General features: G+C 41.9%; 1 protein-coding gene across 1 annotated transcript in view; it reads right to left on the reverse strand.

Moving 5' to 3' along the window:
- The window catches only part of ANOS1 (anosmin 1), a 124,594-nt gene extending 108,898 nt beyond the window's left edge, over positions 1-15,696 (reverse strand). Inside the window, exon 1 of the mRNA XM_064143033.1 lies at positions 15,342-15,696. Within this exon, the coding sequence (XP_063999103.1) occupies positions 15,342-15,692 (351 nt within the window). The 5' untranslated portion in view covers positions 15,693-15,696. The remainder of the gene's footprint in view (positions 1-15,341) is intronic.
- Positions 15,697-19,200: the final 3,504 nt, after the last annotated feature.

Genomic DNA, 19,200 nt, shown 5'->3' on the forward strand with positions numbered 1-19,200 from the left:
TTTATATTTGTTTTAAATGCCCATTATAAACAGTCTCACTATAAACTAAATTAACGTGGGACACTGCATGCAGATTGTATTCTCATGGAGTTGTTTCTGATTCCAAAACTGCTTAAATGCATTGCATAACATGCTGGCCATGTGGTGTTTATTATATTTTCTCCTGTATTCTGAGACTTCATTAGATACTGCACTTGTATCTTTGGCAAGGGTATGTATACACATCTGCCCTTAAAACTTAACAGCTCTTCAGTACCCTTGCTGTTGTGACTATCACGCACAAATTTTATGCTCGCTCTTTCGTTCTTAACACACTAATTATTTCTAATTCAATTGCATAAAATTCACATGATGGCATTTCAAGGATTCATTTCCTTTCTCTTTGGCATGTGTTATTAATTTACAAGATACTAAATTGTTCAAGTAATAGTAGCAGCCATATCCACCTGAAGCTGACGGATACATGTATTTTCATTTCCCTTTTGTCATGGTTCGGACCCAGCCAGCAGCTGAGCCCCACACAGCTGCTCACACCACTGCTCCACCACCACTCCCTGTTGGGATGGGAATGAAAATTGACAGAAAAAGGCAAAGCCCCACAGGTTGAGGTTGGGAAAGTACAGTAGAACAGCATAAAGAGATACCACCATAGCTCAGCTCAGCTTGCAACCACTGCCATGCCACAGTCACCTGCTCAAAGCGCCCATGCTTGCCCCAACCTGGCATTCTCTTACATAGTGGTTATGGTGTCAGCATGGTGTCAAAAATCCCAACTGGCTGGTTCAGCTGGCTGTCTTGGCTGTGGCCCCTTTCAGCTTCTTGTGAAAGAGGAAAAAGAAAAAGAACAAAAAAAACCCACAAGTTCTAACCCTAGTGTAGCCAGACTCAGGACATCTTTAAAGGAGGAAGATAAATAAACCTCATGCAGTATCTTTCTTGACAGAAAATATCTGTAATATCCCCTATCTTATTATTAAAAAGTTTCTCCTGTTTGATATGTGGAATAAAACAAGTTTAGTAAACATCAAGGTCAGTAAACACCATTCCTTAAATAAATACTTTGTTCTTTAAATATTGTAAAACCATGGAGAAAAGTGTAATCTCAGCAGTAAAATCAGCATAAATAATGATCCTACAGATGAAATATGCAGCCTAAAATTTCGCTATAATTATACATTGGTAGTTCCATAGACTCATTCATATTCATAAAGTTTTCTATACAAAAATCCTACTTTAGAAGAACTACTGAAATGAACAGCAGAGCTCTTTACAGTAACAGCCAACAAAATTAACAGTCCTTGGCGTTCTAACAGTTCTTTGAAAGAATCTTTGAAGACTTTTTTATTCCTCTTTCCACAGAAGACCTGTCTCAATGAGTAAAGTGGCTCACATCAGACCTGGGATTTCCTGGAAACATCTGAAAAAGAGTTCTGTGGTCATTCATGAACTAAGACTTATCCAAATTAAAATGACTCTTGAACAGCAGAACAGTCTATCTTCAAGCTGGAAGAAAAACACAACACAATATTGTTAACATACACTCAGAAAGCTCTAATTCAAAGAGCCATATGTCAGCCACACAAAAATAGCTTTCACCACAGTTACAGCAGCATTTGAGAAAGTTGTCTTATTTCTCAGATGTCTTTTAATTGCTACAGTCTTTTCATACATCTGCTTTCACTGTAGACATTACAGAAAGACAGACAAGATGTAATGAGTACAGTTTAATTAGCCCACAACTTTACTCTCTCATCTCTAAAGGACAATCCAACAACAAATCACACCATGCAAACTAATGCACTCCTCTCCATTCCTCCTATTAGTCTGGCCCTCAGCCTCTCCCTTCCAAACCTCTCCCTTCCAAGCCCAGCTCTCACTTCTGCAGAAAGCCACAGGACAGCCACATTAAGCAAATAAAAGCCGGTGGATACCAGTTGCACACTGGTCAAATTCTACATATAACATCATATAATAAATGTTCTTCTCCTAATGGTATTGTGTTACAAGGAGGAAGTCATGAACAGCTCCTGTCCAGCTCTGTGCTGCTCTCTTTGCCCTGCTCCCATACCTGTCAATCCCATTCATATTTGTCTGAAGACCACATTTTTATTCCTGTCCTATTTTAAGGAATGGCAACAGCTACCAGAGCAGCAAAGGCTGCAATGACATGTTGACAAAGGATGAAAACCAGGCATCAAGTGAAGGAGTACATAGAAGGATGGGCAAGTCTTTTCCTTTCCATTTGAAATTTAACATGCCTGCTAGCCTCATCCTGGCTGGGATCCTTTGGCCCCACATCTCTGATAGAGTATTCCTGAGAGATGATCCAGCTTTTTTCTACAGGTGAGAGGTTTTTGAAGCTTGTTAAGAATTGTGTAACACAAGAAATACATTACACTGGATAATTGTTGTTACCAGTCTTTTAGACCACCCTGCAAACAACCAGAGACTGTAAAAAGACAGATGAGAGGGAAAGGAAATCAGTGTGAAATTTTATTATTTGAGAAAGATATAACATACTAAAACTACTTATGCAGTTTGAGCTAGAGGGATATTCATTGCATCTTTCTACAGCAACAATCCTTAGTGGAAGATTTACATTGCCTCATCACACTGTCATAAAACTTATCACAAATATAAAAGACTTTCATGTGCCAGCTTTTTAGAATACAGTCTGATAGCTAATGAAGACATACCATAAAAAGAAAACAAATCCCTCTTCAAGGCAGGGATGAAGCATTGTTATTAACACATCTGGTTATCAGGGATATAGCTATTATGCAGAGCAATCACTTTCTAACATGTTCTTGATGTTTCAGACCTTTCCACTATCAAGTGAAAGAGTTAAAAAATTAAGCCATGTTAATTTTCATTAAAGCTACTGAAAGCCCTGTAACATGAGATGTCAAAGCTCAGCCTAAGTCCCTGCTATAACCACATTATTTTAAACCTCCAGTTAAAGTAAACATTTCTATATAGAATCTTCATAGAATTCCACTGCAATAATCACATCAGTTCTGAAGACTAGCGTTTTCTTTTATATCTTTGACCTCAACTGACAGCCAGAAAACATTAGAATATATATCCTTAAGCTCACAAAATGCAGACAACTTAATACCAGTTGTAACTATCCTGTATTATCAGCAATTTTTTTGTATTAAAATTTGCTTTTCCTTTCAGTCATCCATTTCTGCAGAACTAAAAAAAATACTTTAGTTATTCCATCTTTGAAAATCTGGTAGCATGCTCCAGGAATTCCATCCCAACTATGTTTCCTCTCATTTTAACAGCTTTTTCACCTGTGTAAAGCAATTAAGAAAGACAGTGAAGTGAAATGGGTTGTGGTACTATAAATATGTTGACAATAATCAAGTTACTTTTTCATTGGACTGAGAAGCTCTGCTTTATTTGCTTTCTCAGTGGGAAGATCATGGATGAGAACAACTTGACTGAGGCTCAATCTGTACCAGATGGATCTACTAGGTATGAGTAACCATCTTAGGGGCATGAAAACTTGACATCTGCTTCTACTATTAAGAGGATAAGCCATGCTTGTTGATGAAATTTACAGGGATGCTTTGGAATCCCTAAGGGCACCCGGATACATAAAGTAACAATCAGTAACTGGGCAACATCTCATTAAAAAAACAGTTCAATATGTGTTTAGTGTCTTTAGTCAGAACTCAGCTTGGGTTACACCCAAGTTGTTTCTACCTTTCCTTACCATCTGAATTAGCTGGGGCAGTAAACAAGGCAGGAATTATAAAAATAGAGTTATTTTTATTTTCTAAAAAGCCCTACCTCCAAACTATATACAAACTAGTTAAATCTGGGTTCTAATTTGGTCAGGAAATCTTCACAACGATGCTTATGGGCAATGTTAGTAAATTAGAAAAATGGAAAAGGTTAAGCTACAAAATAGCCTTGCCTCACTTACAAAAAAAGGCAGCCCAAAGTCCTGGGGAAAGTCTGATCTACTCACATTGGTGGAGTAGAAAATGGAAATAGTCCCTTGGCTCCTCTGTGGCACTGTCTGGAACTGCAAACTAAACTCCAGTCATAGATCCACATTGAGTCCAATGCAAATAAACCCACCAAAGTGTCTCAGGCACAGCTTCCACAAGGCAACGATCATGGAGTGGCAATGCCTTAGCAGCACAGGGAAAAGCTAAGCTGCTCAGAGTGTTCCTATGAATGGTGTCGGTTCACGGTAGACGCAGGTCCTTCCAGCAGGACGCCAGGATGTGGCAGTCTGAAAGCAAGGACACTTTCTTGTCACCCTTCAAGATCCACCTAGCAAATCTGTACAGTTGCCACATACATAAGCTGAGTGCGATTTGCTCTTCCCCGTTCAAGCCCACAGGGGTAGGAGGAACAGCTTCTCGCCTACTTCTTCCTTCATTCAAACCTCCTGGAGTCAAAGGTGGATGTAGGGAAAAAAGTTTCACACCCCATTCAAACCTCTGGAGACAGAAGGTGGGGAAGTTAGTCCACACTACTACACTTTTAATCCACTTAAGGAGGGTTCTGACCACCATAAGAAGGCTTGGAATAATTACACTTTGCTGTTGCACATTTATCGCCACTTTAATTACAGCTTTGCTGTTGTCTGGTGCTCAAATGTGTATGTGTATGCCTATGATTAAACCAAATGTTTTACAAGATACTGCACATTTAGCAGCAAATGCAGGCTTACTCCCATGGTCAGTTAGGATCGAATGGACAGAAAATGCATGAAATTTACAAATAGCCTCCTGTATTCACACTGCTTATTCTATTTTTTAACTCAAGGAGCAAGTCTAACAATAAGATGCTAGCTACAAAAGTCTACATCACCTTTCCTTATTTATTCTGACAAACATGTCCCATAGCTGCTACTAAGAGTAATACATGCATCATTAATTGGATGGTTTTTACCTCTTTCTGTCAGTTTGACTAACCCCAAATACTCCTTTCACCTACTGCAGATACAGACTAAGGCTTAGCCAATTCGAATGATCTCTCCATTCCGAGTAGAGCCCAAAGAAATCACAAACTGGAAGAGACCCTCAAGCACTCCTAGTACCAATTCCCTTCCCAAAATTGCTGCATATGAGTCAAATGGCAACATATTATACAGTCTTTGTGACTAAGAAAAATGGGTTTGGGTAATGATGTGATCCATCACTGTCCAACTGCAGTTACATGGTAACACAGTACTGTGATTTCACTGTTTTCAAATGAGTTTCAATCACCACTTTATTGGAAATTTTAAAAAAAAAGAAAAGGAAAAAAAAAAGGAACTGCGAAAGAGATGCCCTGTTCAGTTAGCTTCTGTGTAGGAACATAAATTCTGGAGAGGTGAAAAAAAAAAAAAGAATTAAAATTTGACAATAACGATATTATGATGCATTATTACCAACATTATCACCTCTTCCTCAGTGTTCCACTATTTGTTGCCTCACTGTTCATCCATGTACTAAAACCCAACAAAACCCAAGGTCTTCCAGGAAATGAGGTTAAGAAATGAATTTGCAGTCTCTAGGTTCAGAAATGCCCTAAGGCCTGACTGGAATGTTCCAGTAGTACAAAGAGATCATCAACAGTTTCAAATCGTTATCAGCTAACTATTAAACCTGTATAGGTCTATGTCCTATATCACAAGATATAGGACATTGTGAAAACAAGCTATCCACAGATCAGTAGCATTACCTGGACAGGCTGCACACTTGAGAAACTTGAGCACCCCTGGTCCAGAACAAATGTAATACTTATTTACCTGCATTGCCATTGGAATGGGCTGCCCAGGGAGGTGGTGGAGGCACCATCCCTGGAGGTGTTCAAGAAAAGCCTGGCTGAGGCACTTAGTGCCATGGTCTAGCTGACTGGCTAGGGCTGGGTGCTAGGTTGACCTGGATGATCTTGGAGGTCTCTTCCAACCTGCTTGATTCGGTGATTCTATGATCGGTACACATGACAGGTCCACAAACTAGCTAGAACTTTTTGGTGAATTTCCTTGGAGGCTTTACCTGTGATTGATCTTTCCAATGAAGACAAAAGAATTTTCAAACTACACCTTTTCTAAACCACAGACAAACAAAAAATCTTTTTAAATCAAGCAGAAGAAAGAAGAAAGAACAGAAATACAAAATATTTACAAGCAACTCTTCATATTCTCATTAAATGTGTTATGCTTCCAGTCTTAGTTTCAATTTATTTTGTCATAGTAACATCTACAGTGCTCTCTACTCCTAGACAATTAATCTACCCAGCATTTTATGCCTGCTGGAGGCCACTATCTCCACCTTTCTCCTTTCCAAGTCTCTCTCTCTTTGCTTCTCCTGTAAGTTCTGGAGCCATGTTTTCTCCACTTCAGCAACCTCAACTGCTAACCAGGGGAGTCACTTCCTCTTCAAGCTTGATTCAAGTCACTTTAGGTTTAACAGAACATAATGTAACATACAGACACACACACACAAAAATAAAAATCAAACAAACCAAAGCAGAATATGCAGTGTCCATAAAGACATAAGGCACAGGAGTTTGGGTGGGTTTTCATTGCTTTTTTGGTGAAAGATGCAGGTATATTCCTATACAATATTTTTACACAAGGTTGATGTCATACATATTTGATAGTCTATAGACATATTTGGTGGAAATAGAGTTTACAGAAGTCAATGGATATTTGATAAAAACTTTGGGCTGTAGTTAGTTTCCAAATCTGAAGATATCTGATGTTCTTTCTGGTGCACAGAAATGAATGTGTGATTCTTTTTAATCAGAGATGAAAGAAACAATGATTTACTTTCAAGTTTAAAGGGTCTACTTACCTTTCAACACCCCCAGTTCTCCATCTTCATGTCCTGTGATCTCTTGGGTATTAAAAGACTAAAAAAAGAGATACAACTAGAGTTGGGATACCAAGTTCACAGCATCCTTCTTTGCTGACAACTTCCTTTGTTGGCAAGGGCTGCATGGCCCTAGTATTCATACGTGGACCTGATCCAGCTGAAATCAACAGAAGGCTTTTCATGGACTTCAAAGGATTTTGAAATATAAGGCCTTATAAGCTTCAACTGTGAGAAAGGTCAAAAATGAAGATTCTTGGTGTAAACTCCTAGGCAAGTGCTTTTTTGACATAATGTTTACTTTCACTAGGAATTAAATTCTTAATATCAACACAAATGTGTCTTTCTTCTGAAACATTCTTGATACTTGATCATCAATTGCCTTTTTGGTTTTCAAAATATAGAAGCTAGATAACAGCACTTTTTCTGTTTACAGAAGTTGCTTATGTAATCAAATCCAGATGATCACAGAAAGCTAAAATTCACATGGAATAGCCAGTGGAGATGTAGACCAGCTTGTGAATAATAATCTCCATTTGTGCATATATATATATATATAAACTCAGCATTCACACTTAAAAGTTTACCCTTTGCAAAATGACAAATGTTCAGCATCTGGGAAATCAGTCTGGTTTTTGTGTTGTCTCAGAAATGCACTGGGTTTGTCTTTTTCCTTACAGGACACTTACTAAACCAAATACATCTAAATACATTCTGAGCACTAGTTAATCACAGACACAATCCATATGCAGACAATAATGTTTTAATAACAGTTTTAATATTAACACTACCTAACTTATAACCTTGTGAGCTCTGTAGTAAGTGGATATGTTCAAGTGAGAAAAAAAAATTTACATTTTAGTGTTCCCACTGTGTTTCTTTCAAATGTTTTCTAGTGCTTTACAAAAGCAATGTCTCCTCCCCCTCCCCAGCACACTCCTATGACCTTAAAACTGTTTTGTCAACATTTTCTGTACACAAACTTTGTATGCTTTGAAACACGTTAGTAACATTCCTCCTGGTTTTATCACAGTATCATCAGGGTTGGAAGAGACCTCACAGATCATCAAGTCCAACCCTTTACCACAGAGCTTGGTTTCAGGCACATATTCCATATTAAAAGTAATTTTATGAACAAGAGTAAGATAGCACAGTTTTTTGTTTTTTTACTAAGATGTGAGCACCCATGAGTAAAATACAAGAAAAGCATCCTGGCAGCTCTTAATTGTCCAATACAATTGCTCATCATTCACCTAGGTTTTCATATAGTTCAACTGATTTGTATTTAAAGCTCACACTTGAAGCACAGCGAGAACATACGAATCTGGGAAAGCAATGGCCACATGTTTGAAGCCCCAAACATGAAGAATCAAAGCCACTAGGAAACAGATCAAGTTCTGTATCCACTCATATCAACTATGCAAGTCTTCACTGATGCCAAAGAGGTCTGCATTTGGTTATAAGCGAACATAACTCCCACTGAAATCAGAGAGGCTCACATCAGACGGGGATAAAAGGGCAAAGACTAACTGTGGCTTAATCCCACAATATGGTGGAATCTTTCAATTGGATGAAACCATCATGATTCAGAATGAACATTTTATCTCCAAGAATTTACATAAGTTGATATTAGAAGATCTGTGCACCTCTTGTTTACAACAGCAGATCCAAATAAGATGACCACATCAAATGTCAGTATAGTTATTCGTATCACATGCCACGTGAACAACAAAGGCAGAAGAAGGATTGGAAATTTTAACACATTTTGAGAAAATACGAAGTAATGACAAATGTTTCAATTTATCTGTGTAAAGAAATTAACAGCAGTGTGCTTTATAAGACATATGAAAGTCAGAATTATTTAACAGAAGGACTATTTTTGGAAAGGAGATGAGTACTGAAAACACAACACAAGCAGATGGCACACATTTCCTAAGTAGTAACACGTAGAAAAGATTTTGAGCATTTTCCAAAAGAACTAAACAAATTTGGTGCTTGGGCAACTTATCCACAGAAACTGAAACTTTCTGGGAACAGCACACTACATAACCACTATATCTCATTACAAAAGTACTTCGTATCATTTCAAAAGATTCATGGAAAGTAATTTACTGCTTTGAGATTATTCAAGACAGTTACAATAATAAATGATTTCTTCATGATCTTCATCTTCTCTATAGCAGAGCATAGAAGCACATACACCCTAGACTTTCAGCCTAGCCTACTGCTTTCCTGCCTGGAATAAACTGCTGATTTTCACAGGTGAAATCACTTTGGAGTTACAAGAAATGTGAAGGTGGATTTTCTGGCATTTAGATAACTAGCTATGTGACTTGTGTGTAAAATCTGGTATTGGGTATCTAGAGGCAATCACTTACACACTACTTGCTTGCAGATATAAAATCTGGGGACCTTTCATTATCTATTTTAAAGAATTGCCTGGTATTCCTCAATAACTTCATATGTCCTCACAGGCAACAAGTCATTTGTAGCAGTGTAAGCAATCTCCTATCACTGTATAGTTATCAGTCACTCAATACAAGAAAATTTTAAAGGCCTTTATTATTTCTTCTCACATCTGTTAAACACTATGCAACATCTAGATCTATTAGCATAAAAAGTATTTTTCCATCCTTTCAAACACCACTTTGGGTTACCTTTAGTTAACTTTGTGCTAATTCCCAAGTATTAATTATTTTACATTACTATTAGATTTATACTAAGCAATATTTAAGAGGGGTTATCTGTCAGTAATTTCCTTTCATACACCACAAAATTTGCTTATTGCTTGAGGGATACCTACACTGTATAAAAAGTTTCAACTTGAAATCATCTACTATTCAAATAAGTTATTTTAAGTATGATTTAGAAAACCCTTATGTGACCAAATTCATCCATGCTGTGACTGGTACATTTTTAGACAGCACCAATCTTATTGAGTTTGAGCAATCACTCATGAGCCTATTCAAGCAGCAATGACAATTCTGTGTCACACCACATGTATACATCCCAATACATCTGGACTTTCTTCAGTGTGCCACTGAAGACTACCCAAAAAAAAACCCAAAACACCACAAACAAAACACACAAAACCAAACCAAACCCCCTGCCCCCCCCCGAAAAAAAAGACACCAAACAACTTAAAGTACAGTTAGATGTACCAATATCTGCAAATACTGTGGGAGGAATCTGATTTTATCCAGCATTTTGTTTTTAATGCACTGATAATCACAACATTTTGTATGTAAACTATTGTAAGGAAAGGTAAATAATGAAAATTAATTTAGAATTTAGTTCAACATTATAACCTTAAAATGTAACTACTCCTATTCTCTGTTCTAGTCACTTCTCCATATGTGTAATGCTATGTCTAGCACTAGGCTCTCCATCACACAGAGACATGGACTTAGTGGAACAAGTCCAGCAAAAGAATTGGAGCATCTTTCACATCAGAAAAGGCCAAAAGAACTGGGATTGTTTAACGTGACACAGAAAAAGATCAAAGAGTCCTCAACATTGTTTTTTAATCTGATGGGAGGGATTAAAGATGACCAAGTCAGACACTTCTCAGTAATGTCCAGTAGTAGCATGTGAGGCAATAAGCAAAAACTGAAGTCCAAGAAATTGTCTGATTATATGAAAAGAAGGGTTTTTTTCCTACTGTGAGGGCAGCTGAACATGCGAAGCAGATTGCCAAGAGCCGCTGTCCAGTCTCCAGTACTCTGTCAGTCTGTGAGCATGTGGTTCTGGCCTCTCTCTCTCCCTCTCTGTGTCTCTCTGTTCTTTTGAGTCCATACCACAAACACAGACAATTAGTTGGGCAACTACCCACAAACGCAAGCTATTTCCATTTTCACATTCCACGACACATTCTACAACCACTTTCTGGCCCATTAAACAGAATTGACATCTCTGCTACCTCACTAAACTTGTCAAGTTTGGTAAAAAGTAAGAAGTCCAGTTTGGTAAGCAGAAAGACACTTGAGAGGCCTGTAACTGACAGTAGCTAAGAAAAAAGATCCATGAGTTCGCAGGTCCAAGTAAACACCACTTGCTTTCTGTAACATTTTTATGCTGTACCCTTTCTAGCCTATGTGTTTTCACTGGTGTTTAAGCTCTTTTTCACATAGAAAACTTTTAATCTTGCTGTTTTCTGAACACGACTCAGGTAGCTGACAGTAGAGGTTAAAAGTCAAAATGCATTTGCACTCAACTGGAAAACAGAACAGTAAAAGTTACTGCTGCTCCTGCTCCCCCAGAATGGAAGTAGGATGCAACTAGTATCACACATGGGAAAGGCAACACCCATAGACAGCAATGTAAGGAATTTAGTCTCATTCCACTAAAACAGGCAAGTTATACAGAAAAGCTCTAGCTAAATTAATCTGCATATTTAAGCTTCTTTGCTATACAAGGTCCCTGTTTATAGCTGTACTCTTTAGGAATCCAAAGCTTGTGCAGTGACTGTGACTTCACCTTCCTGAGCGTTACCTACTGTACTAGTTTACTATAAAACAAGATTCACAAACTTTGGGTACATCAAATGAGAATTCATAACATTCTTCTGTGTATCAGGTAAAACACTGAGAAGAGAAGTGACTTAATTAAGAAAATGTCACAGGAAACAATGTATATGAAGACGTCTTTTTTCTTTAGAACCTTGTTCCCTAAGACAACAGGACTTCTTCCACACAGCATTCATAGTCTTGTGGAGCCCAGCACCTGAGCTCTTCCTTTCATTCCAGACTAGAGTAGGAATCACCCTTACCATCTTACAAGGACAGCTAGCTAACACAGAGGTATGCTCTTTTAGACAACAGCCAAACAGGTACAACACTCATGATAATATACAAGACTGTCAGGTTCAAAAGTGCCTCTGCTCTACCTCAGGAAGGTCACTTGACTGTTTGCTCTTGGTTGCAGAAGAACACTCTTGCTACTGTCCTCTATTCAGGTTGCCAGAAACAAAGCATATCAGTAGTAACTCTGTTCTACTTGCCAGTGTAGTGACGCAGGATCATGGACAGGTTCCAATGAATGCTCCAATTACTTCTTCATACATGTTATGCTGCTGTTACTGTAATATCTTGGTCTCAACAACCAAAATAGCTAAGAGTAATCTAAACGCTAGGCTAGAGAAATGTCCTACTCTTTCTGGTAACAGGTCAATTCAGTGCTGTCCAGCAGCCCAAGTTACACAGGTAGGATAAAAATGCTTTTCCATATCTGCAAAAGTCCAAAGGAAGCTAAAGCACCACACTGCACATGGTCCAGGAAGGCAGAAGAGATATGCTGGCATCCCTTCATCCATAGATCAAATGCCATTCTCTACTGTGGATGAGTATGCAATTGATATGCTGTTACATAAAAGAAGAAACCACTATGTCCCAATTCTGCTTACATTTTCTGTTTGCCTTTTTTATGAAAGAATTTTGTGACAGCATGTTCTCTGTAAGATTTTTTTGGCCTGTGAACAGGCTATAGATATATAAAACCTGCATATTTCATCAGACTCTAAGATCCATGTGGTTCAATTACTCTCTTACTGACACCACAGTCTTTTGGTGTAATCTCTACTTAGAATTCCTCAACACCCCCAAACTGGAAAAAAAAATCTCCTGGAGATAGGAATTTTATAACAAAAAACCTCCATGCCCCTTCAACAGGAATTCTGCATATCAGAGATTCAGGTGATTAATTGCTCTTCTAGCTCACATCGGTTGTCTACATGGAGGAAAACAAACAAACAACAAACAAAAAAACCCAAACAAACAAAAAACAACAGGTAAAATATTTAATCTGTGCATCAGTCAAAATAACTTCTTACTGATAATGCCTTTAAAATAGGTTTAGAACTACTCTTTCGACCATTTTATAAATAGAGATGGTAAAGAGAAGTGAGTGAAAATTCGAGGGGAGGGGGAGAATGAAAATATCTCTCATCAGCATTTCTGAGATTTGAAAAATATTGGTTAACATTCAAACAAGGGAGCCAGGAGATAGTGAATTAGCCCCATTTCCTATTGCCTCATTCCCTCTGAAATGTCATTAGTGATGTGGCTTTAGTGCCATTGACTAAGTGAAACTAGGTATCTCTGAAGCACTGGCGAGACCAATCGGTGCTGTTTCCCTGGGCCCCACCTCTGAGGCTGTATCTAATTCGTGCTGGAAAGCAAGTGGGTCAGTCTTCTTTCAATTCTTGTCCTAGCTGGAAGACACTAGAGTTTCCTCCTGCTCCAGTCAGGACCTGCTAGTGTTTAGTTTGCTTCAAAGGTTGAATCAGATTACAAGATAAGTGGGCATCTCTGAAATGAAAAGAACTCTAGAAATTGCTACCAGTTGAAAAAAAAAAGGGAGAATGGAGGGGTTAGAAGCAGAGAGAAGAATGAAAGCAACATCATATCCTTTAGCTGTCGTGGGCCCAGACCAGCATGTCCTACAGTCCACTCTGTGCTATCAGTCTCCTGTGAGAACATTGGATGCCTGCTGTACTCTGAAACTCTCCTCCCTTCTCTTGTTAAAAGACAGTGGAAAGCTTAACTTTTATAAACGAGAGCACTTCATCTTCCAAACATTATAATCGTTTCAGGTCTAGCAGGGGTTTAATCTGTGGTAATTTAGATAAATTACCCCATGCTTTAGCAGGTTGGGGTTAGAACTCCAAGATTTTCAAGTGCTTATAAAAGAAAAAACAAAGCTAGTTATCAAGTTCTGAGTAATTTGCCGCTTATTTCACCCTGGCTAATTAAAACGTAATCACTATTGCTTGGCAATGTGCATTCTGTCAGCAGTTTTACATCGGAAATCTTGCCAAAAAACCACACGTGTATTAAAAAAAGAAAGGGGAGGGGGGGGGAGCTTTCGCCTGCCTCTTTAGTCACTCTAACCATAAAGCAAGTAAGTTACGACTGCCTGACAAAGCAATAAAAAAGTACTAATCCCTCCTCCCAGATAATGAACTATTTTAATGGGCACCCTCCTCACAAGTTAACCTGCCGAGAACGGAACAGATCCCGGCCCCACCCGCCGCACCAGGGCAGCTCGCCAGGCCGGGGCTGCTAGCGGGGTCGGGGGCAGGGCAGCGGCAAGGCGGTCCCTTTCCCACTCCCCCGGAGTGCATCCTTGGTCTCCTTGGCCCAAATCCAGTTACAAGTACCAAACACCTCCTGCCGCCGTTGAAGCGAATACATTAACATTTTCTTTTACACGAAAACTTATTTTTAAACCAAGTTCTCCTTCAGTATCTCTCCCATCTGCCCCGTTGTGCCAGCACCTTCAGCCTCGAACGCTTCTTTGACCCAAACATTTGCCCGACTGATGCCGATCTCTAACGGACAGTAAAGTAGAGCCGCAAGCGAGCGCCGCGCTCCCCGTTCGGTGCCCTGCGCGCTGCAGGAATGTGCCATCCCTAAAGGTGGAGGTGGTTCCCGTCCCACCGGGTTGGTTAGGGAGGAACAAGAGCTGGCAGTTCAGGAGGACTTCTCTTATTTGGATGGAGCGGACACGGTTTCAACACTATATTCTGCACAACGTAGAACAGGTGGGGAAAGGAGAAGAGATGCGTGTCTAACTGGAAAACGGGGAAGGACTGGCAGACACCCGCTGCTGTTACACCATCACCCACACTGATTCCAGCACAGTCCCTTTCGGGGGTCACTCTCCCTCATTTCATTTTATATCCCCTAAGTGTCCTGCCACTTCAAGCCTATTTCCCCACTCCTTTTAGCCAGGGATGTGCCCTTCTGTTTCAGAATAGCGTCACCCCTAACCCTCACTTTCCAAGAGGTCAGAGTCAAGTGTTACACGTTCTGGACCACGGCTCTTCAAAAATAAGCTCGAACTTTCCCACCAGGTTAGAGAAGCGAACCACCTGCGGGTGGCAGGGCGCAACGACTTGCCCGACCCGCAGGCACGCGGAGCTCCGCGGCATCGCCTCAGCACCACCCCTCGCTCGGAAGCACAAACGCACTCCCGGCCGCAGAGCACAGAGCTGGGGACGCTCCGTCGGCTCCATAGCCTCAGACATCAACGGAGGCAGCAGCTAGGACCCGTCCCACTGCGCTACAGTCAGCGGCAGGGCGCATCGAGAACCTGCCAGGAGCCGAGGCAGAGAGGTGCCCCTACCTCACCCGGCTGCGGACTCAGCTCAGCCGGCTGGCGAGCAGCTAACAAGCGTGTGGTGAGGCACGGCGTTCTGGGACTCCCCAAATCCGCCGCCTCCTCCCGGCGACCAGCCACGTGTGAAGCCCGGCCGCCAGCCACACGCAGCGACGGGTGTAGACGCTGCTGCGAGGCCGTGCCCACCTGTCTGCCGCCTCCAGATGCTCGCAACAAGACTCGCCATCCCCTGCGGAAACTCCCCAAGTTTGCTAAGAAGCGCTCCGGCTGCGGCCGATCTCTCCGCGCCACCCTGCGCCCGCTCAGCCGGAGCCGAGCGACGGCCACCCGCCGACTGAGCCAAGCGGCGACAGCGGGACGGCGGCGGGGCGCCCCTGCGCGGCGCCATGCCCTTACCTGGAAATGCTTGAAGAAGGCGGAGATGCGGGTTATCTGGAGGCTCAGGCACCTGGCAGTGCATCTGGCAGTGGAAAAAGCCTCGTCCTGCTTGCGGGCAGCAGCAGTGGCGACACCAGCCCCCGGCCCAGCGGAGCTGCCGCAGGCAGCTGTTACCCAGAGGAGCAGGGCGAGCGACGCGCCGGGCACCCTCCACACCATCGCTCTGCGGGAGAGGACGGCAGAGGGGCAACCGGGCGCCGCAGGGGACAGCAGGCGCCGGGCTAAGCTCCCGCTTGCCGGACTAGTGCCGGGCTGAGCTGAGGGAAGACACCTCCGCGGCGCAGAAACTACACAAGAAAGTTCAATCATTCAACTCCCCTCACCCCCACTTTCCTCCCGCCCGCCCCGGCCCACAGCCCTCCCCCGCCCGGCGGCGGGCGGGCCAAGGCTGACAGCGGCCACGCCATTGGCTGCGCAGAGAGCCAGCGGCGGGGCGGGCGGGCAGTGTGGCCGGGGGCAGGTCGGCGCGGCGGGGCCAGCGCTCGCAGTCGGGGTGCTTGCAGCCTGCCGCCGCCTGTGGGGCATCGGGGCGTGCAGGGGTCGGCATCGCCGCTCGGCCTGTCCTCAAGCACAGGCGGGCGGATAGGGAGTCTGCTACCGCAGAGCTGGACACCGGGGGAGCGAGGCCCACGCCCGGCTCTCCTGGCCCTTAGCGCGGGGCTGGCACTCAGCGGTGTTGGGGCTGGCACCCAGCGGTGTCGAGTTCGGCTCGCTGTCCGCACACGGCCGGCCGCGGCGGCCCGGCTCGGCCCAGGCACACCGCGCTGTGGGCCCGGGGAGGCTGGCGCAGCCCTCTGGTGGCTTTCTGTCAGCAGCCCTGCTGCGAGGCAGATCCTTAAAGCTCCTCTGTTAATTTCTTTTATTTCTCCTGATTTGTTAGAAAAAAAAACCGAGGCAAAAATATATGGAAATCACTTTTTTTGGTTTCTCACAGTGAAGCACTGTGGTGAGCCTTTGTCCCATAAAGGCTGCTCTGAAGAGTTATTTAAAAATGAAAATCTATAAGTCATTAGCCCAAATACCTCTGGGTAATAGCTGCAAAATCAGAACACCGCCTTGAGCTTTAAAATGGCTACCATACAATACATACATCATCCTAACATCCCTTCTCTCTGTACCTTCAGGGCTGCAAGCACATGCAGCAATATATATGCAGCATACAGGTTACGTACCGCATTCCTCTCTGTGCGTGCGTTGTATGAACTCCTCCCGTTCTAAGTATGTGCCACTAGAAAGGCTAAGTGGCTCTTTCGTCACTGGTGCCTGTGGATTGAGCCTCCTGAACTTGAAAATCCCAAGGTTGTGTGAGCTGAAACAAGTAGTCTTTAGGCTACGTCAAGTGTTAATACGATATTAACTACCTGAAGGGGCATTGTAGCCAGGTGGGGGGTGGCCTCTTCTCCCAGGCAACCAGCAATAGAACAAGGGGACACAGTCTCAAGTTGTGCCAGGGTAGGTATAGGCTGGATATTAGGAAGAAGTTCTTCACAGAGAGAGTGATTTCCCATTGGAATGGGCTGCCCAGGGAGGTGGTGGAGGCACCGTCCCTGGGGGTCTTCAAGAAAAGACTGGATGAGGCACTTAGTGCCATGGTCTAGTTGACTGGATAGGGCTGGGTGATAGGTTGGACTGGATGATCTTGGAGGTCTCTTCCAACCTGGTTGATTCTATGATTCTATGATTAATTACTACAATAAGTAGTACTTTAATTTGGCTATCAAACCCTATATTAAACAGACTGCAGGGCTCTATTGGAACAAGTTTTATCATAAGTTAAGCACTCATTAGGAAAGTCACCTAAAATCTCCCCCAAAGACAGCAAGGTCTTCCCCCACTCTGGCTTGTACTCATTTTATATGGCTATAAATCCTCCCTTTATGTATGTTCTTATGTACACAAATGTGAAATAAAGCATATACCCCAATGTCATTATTTTTACACATAGACATTCCCTAGCACACACACATATATGCATGCAGATACATGAAAAAGTACATAAAGATGTGTAAAATCCACACTAATATATCAGTAGTTAAATTCTAGCTTTAGATTCTAGTAGTAATTTTGCTGCCTTATTTCAAAAGGCATAGAATAAAAAGAGAAGAGTCCTTGTCACAAGTACTGGCAATGTACAAATATACTAGGAAACCAGACATTTTAATTTAGGTATTACTTTGCATTATGTAGTGTCTCTTGTCAACTGACCATAAATATTCACTTGAAAGAAGCCAGTAAGGTAGATCCTTTTCTTGCAAGTGTTAACAAAGTGAGATGACAGTTTATGCCCTTAGATGTTTGAAGTAGCCTAGTAGCCAGAAGATGAGGTCACTTGCCACATCCTGTCACAGAAGTTGCCAGCAAACTCCAACTGCCGTTTTGGAAGTGTCTCAGACACGACTGTCTCAGCTGCACCTCTAGAAGTCATTCTCGTTTTTGGAGCTTGAGCTGCCTCTTGCAGTAAGCAGAGGTCATTAGTGACTCAGGAATGCTCTTCCTAATTCTGAGCGATTTCTCACCACAAGAGAACCAATTATTTCACCTAATCCAGCATCTCTGTTTATATAAACAACCACAGTACAGAACAACAGAAACAAATGCATAGATCTAGGAATATTGTGACAAGTAGTGGTGAGTCTGCTCAGGCCTCCATATTAAGTTCAGGACTTGCTAGTTTCTATCTGACTAACTTTCAGCTAAATTTTCCTAAGCTTTGACTAAAAATTTTGCAACTTTTTGCCTTGAGTCAGGAAAAGAAAATTGCTTCACTGATTCACAGTGTTTACAGGTACACCAAATGCTTTCAACTTTTGCCATGTTTTAACAGATTACTGCCTGAAAAAAAGCATGTCACTCTCTGTAAATCAAACAAAAATCTAGAGAGGACAGATGGTTCTTTAGATATATACCTGCCATGTCAGTACTAATGTAATTTATGTTGCACATTATAAACTCTAGCTTTAAGGAGAAGGGTACAAATCCTGCTTCTTTTGTTTTATAAAGTCTGGTAGCAAAGGACACAGATCCCTTAATAATTAAAATGCTCGTGAACACACAGTTTACTCAGTTGCTTTTGTTTGAAAGGTCATGGTTAGAGAGATCATCAGCATAGTCTCTGAATTCCTTTTTAGTGAGGGCTGACTTGGTTAGCACACAAAAGACTGGCTGTTCAGTTCCAGTAAAACTGTATTCACACAGGTCCTGTTCCCTTACATGGAGATTAAGAAACAGGCTGAGTAGCTCAAGAATTGAGTAGGTAATTAAAACCCACTGTAGCCTAAATATCACATAGACTGAAAGACAAAATACACGGTTTTGTAAATGCACTCACACTACAGAGGCTTATAAATCAGTTAGAGAATACAAACACTTGGAAATAAACGATATGTACAATCCACCCAATCTTTAAAGATCATAATAACTGCATAAATAAGGACACGGACACATTCGAAAGCGTTGTTCCATTTATTTGTGTGTGTGTGTCAATAAATGGCATTAAATAAGCTTTTCACGTTAGAAACAGAAGAATTCGTACCAATAATGTATTGCAAGTGCAGAACATTTGTCTTACTTTAAAAACACGGGGATTATTTTCCTGCCTGTGCTTCGGAAGAGTCTGGCTCTTAAAGAGGAGCGTGGAGGAAATCTGGGCTGTTTTTCCACAGGAGACAGCGCCACATGCTGGTTTTCTGAGGCGGCAGCTGCTGGGATTTCTACTGACTTGGTTTTGTTTGATGAGTTGGGTTGGATCGATTTTAAATCAAGGTGCCTGCATCTTAAGTAATTACTTCTTATTCCAAAGGGAATTGCCAACATTAGG

The sequence above is a fragment of the Pogoniulus pusillus genome, chromosome 5 (genome assembly GCF_015220805.1).
Source record: "Pogoniulus pusillus isolate bPogPus1 chromosome 5, bPogPus1.pri, whole genome shotgun sequence".
Taxonomy (NCBI): Eukaryota; Metazoa; Chordata; class Aves; order Piciformes; family Lybiidae; genus Pogoniulus; species Pogoniulus pusillus.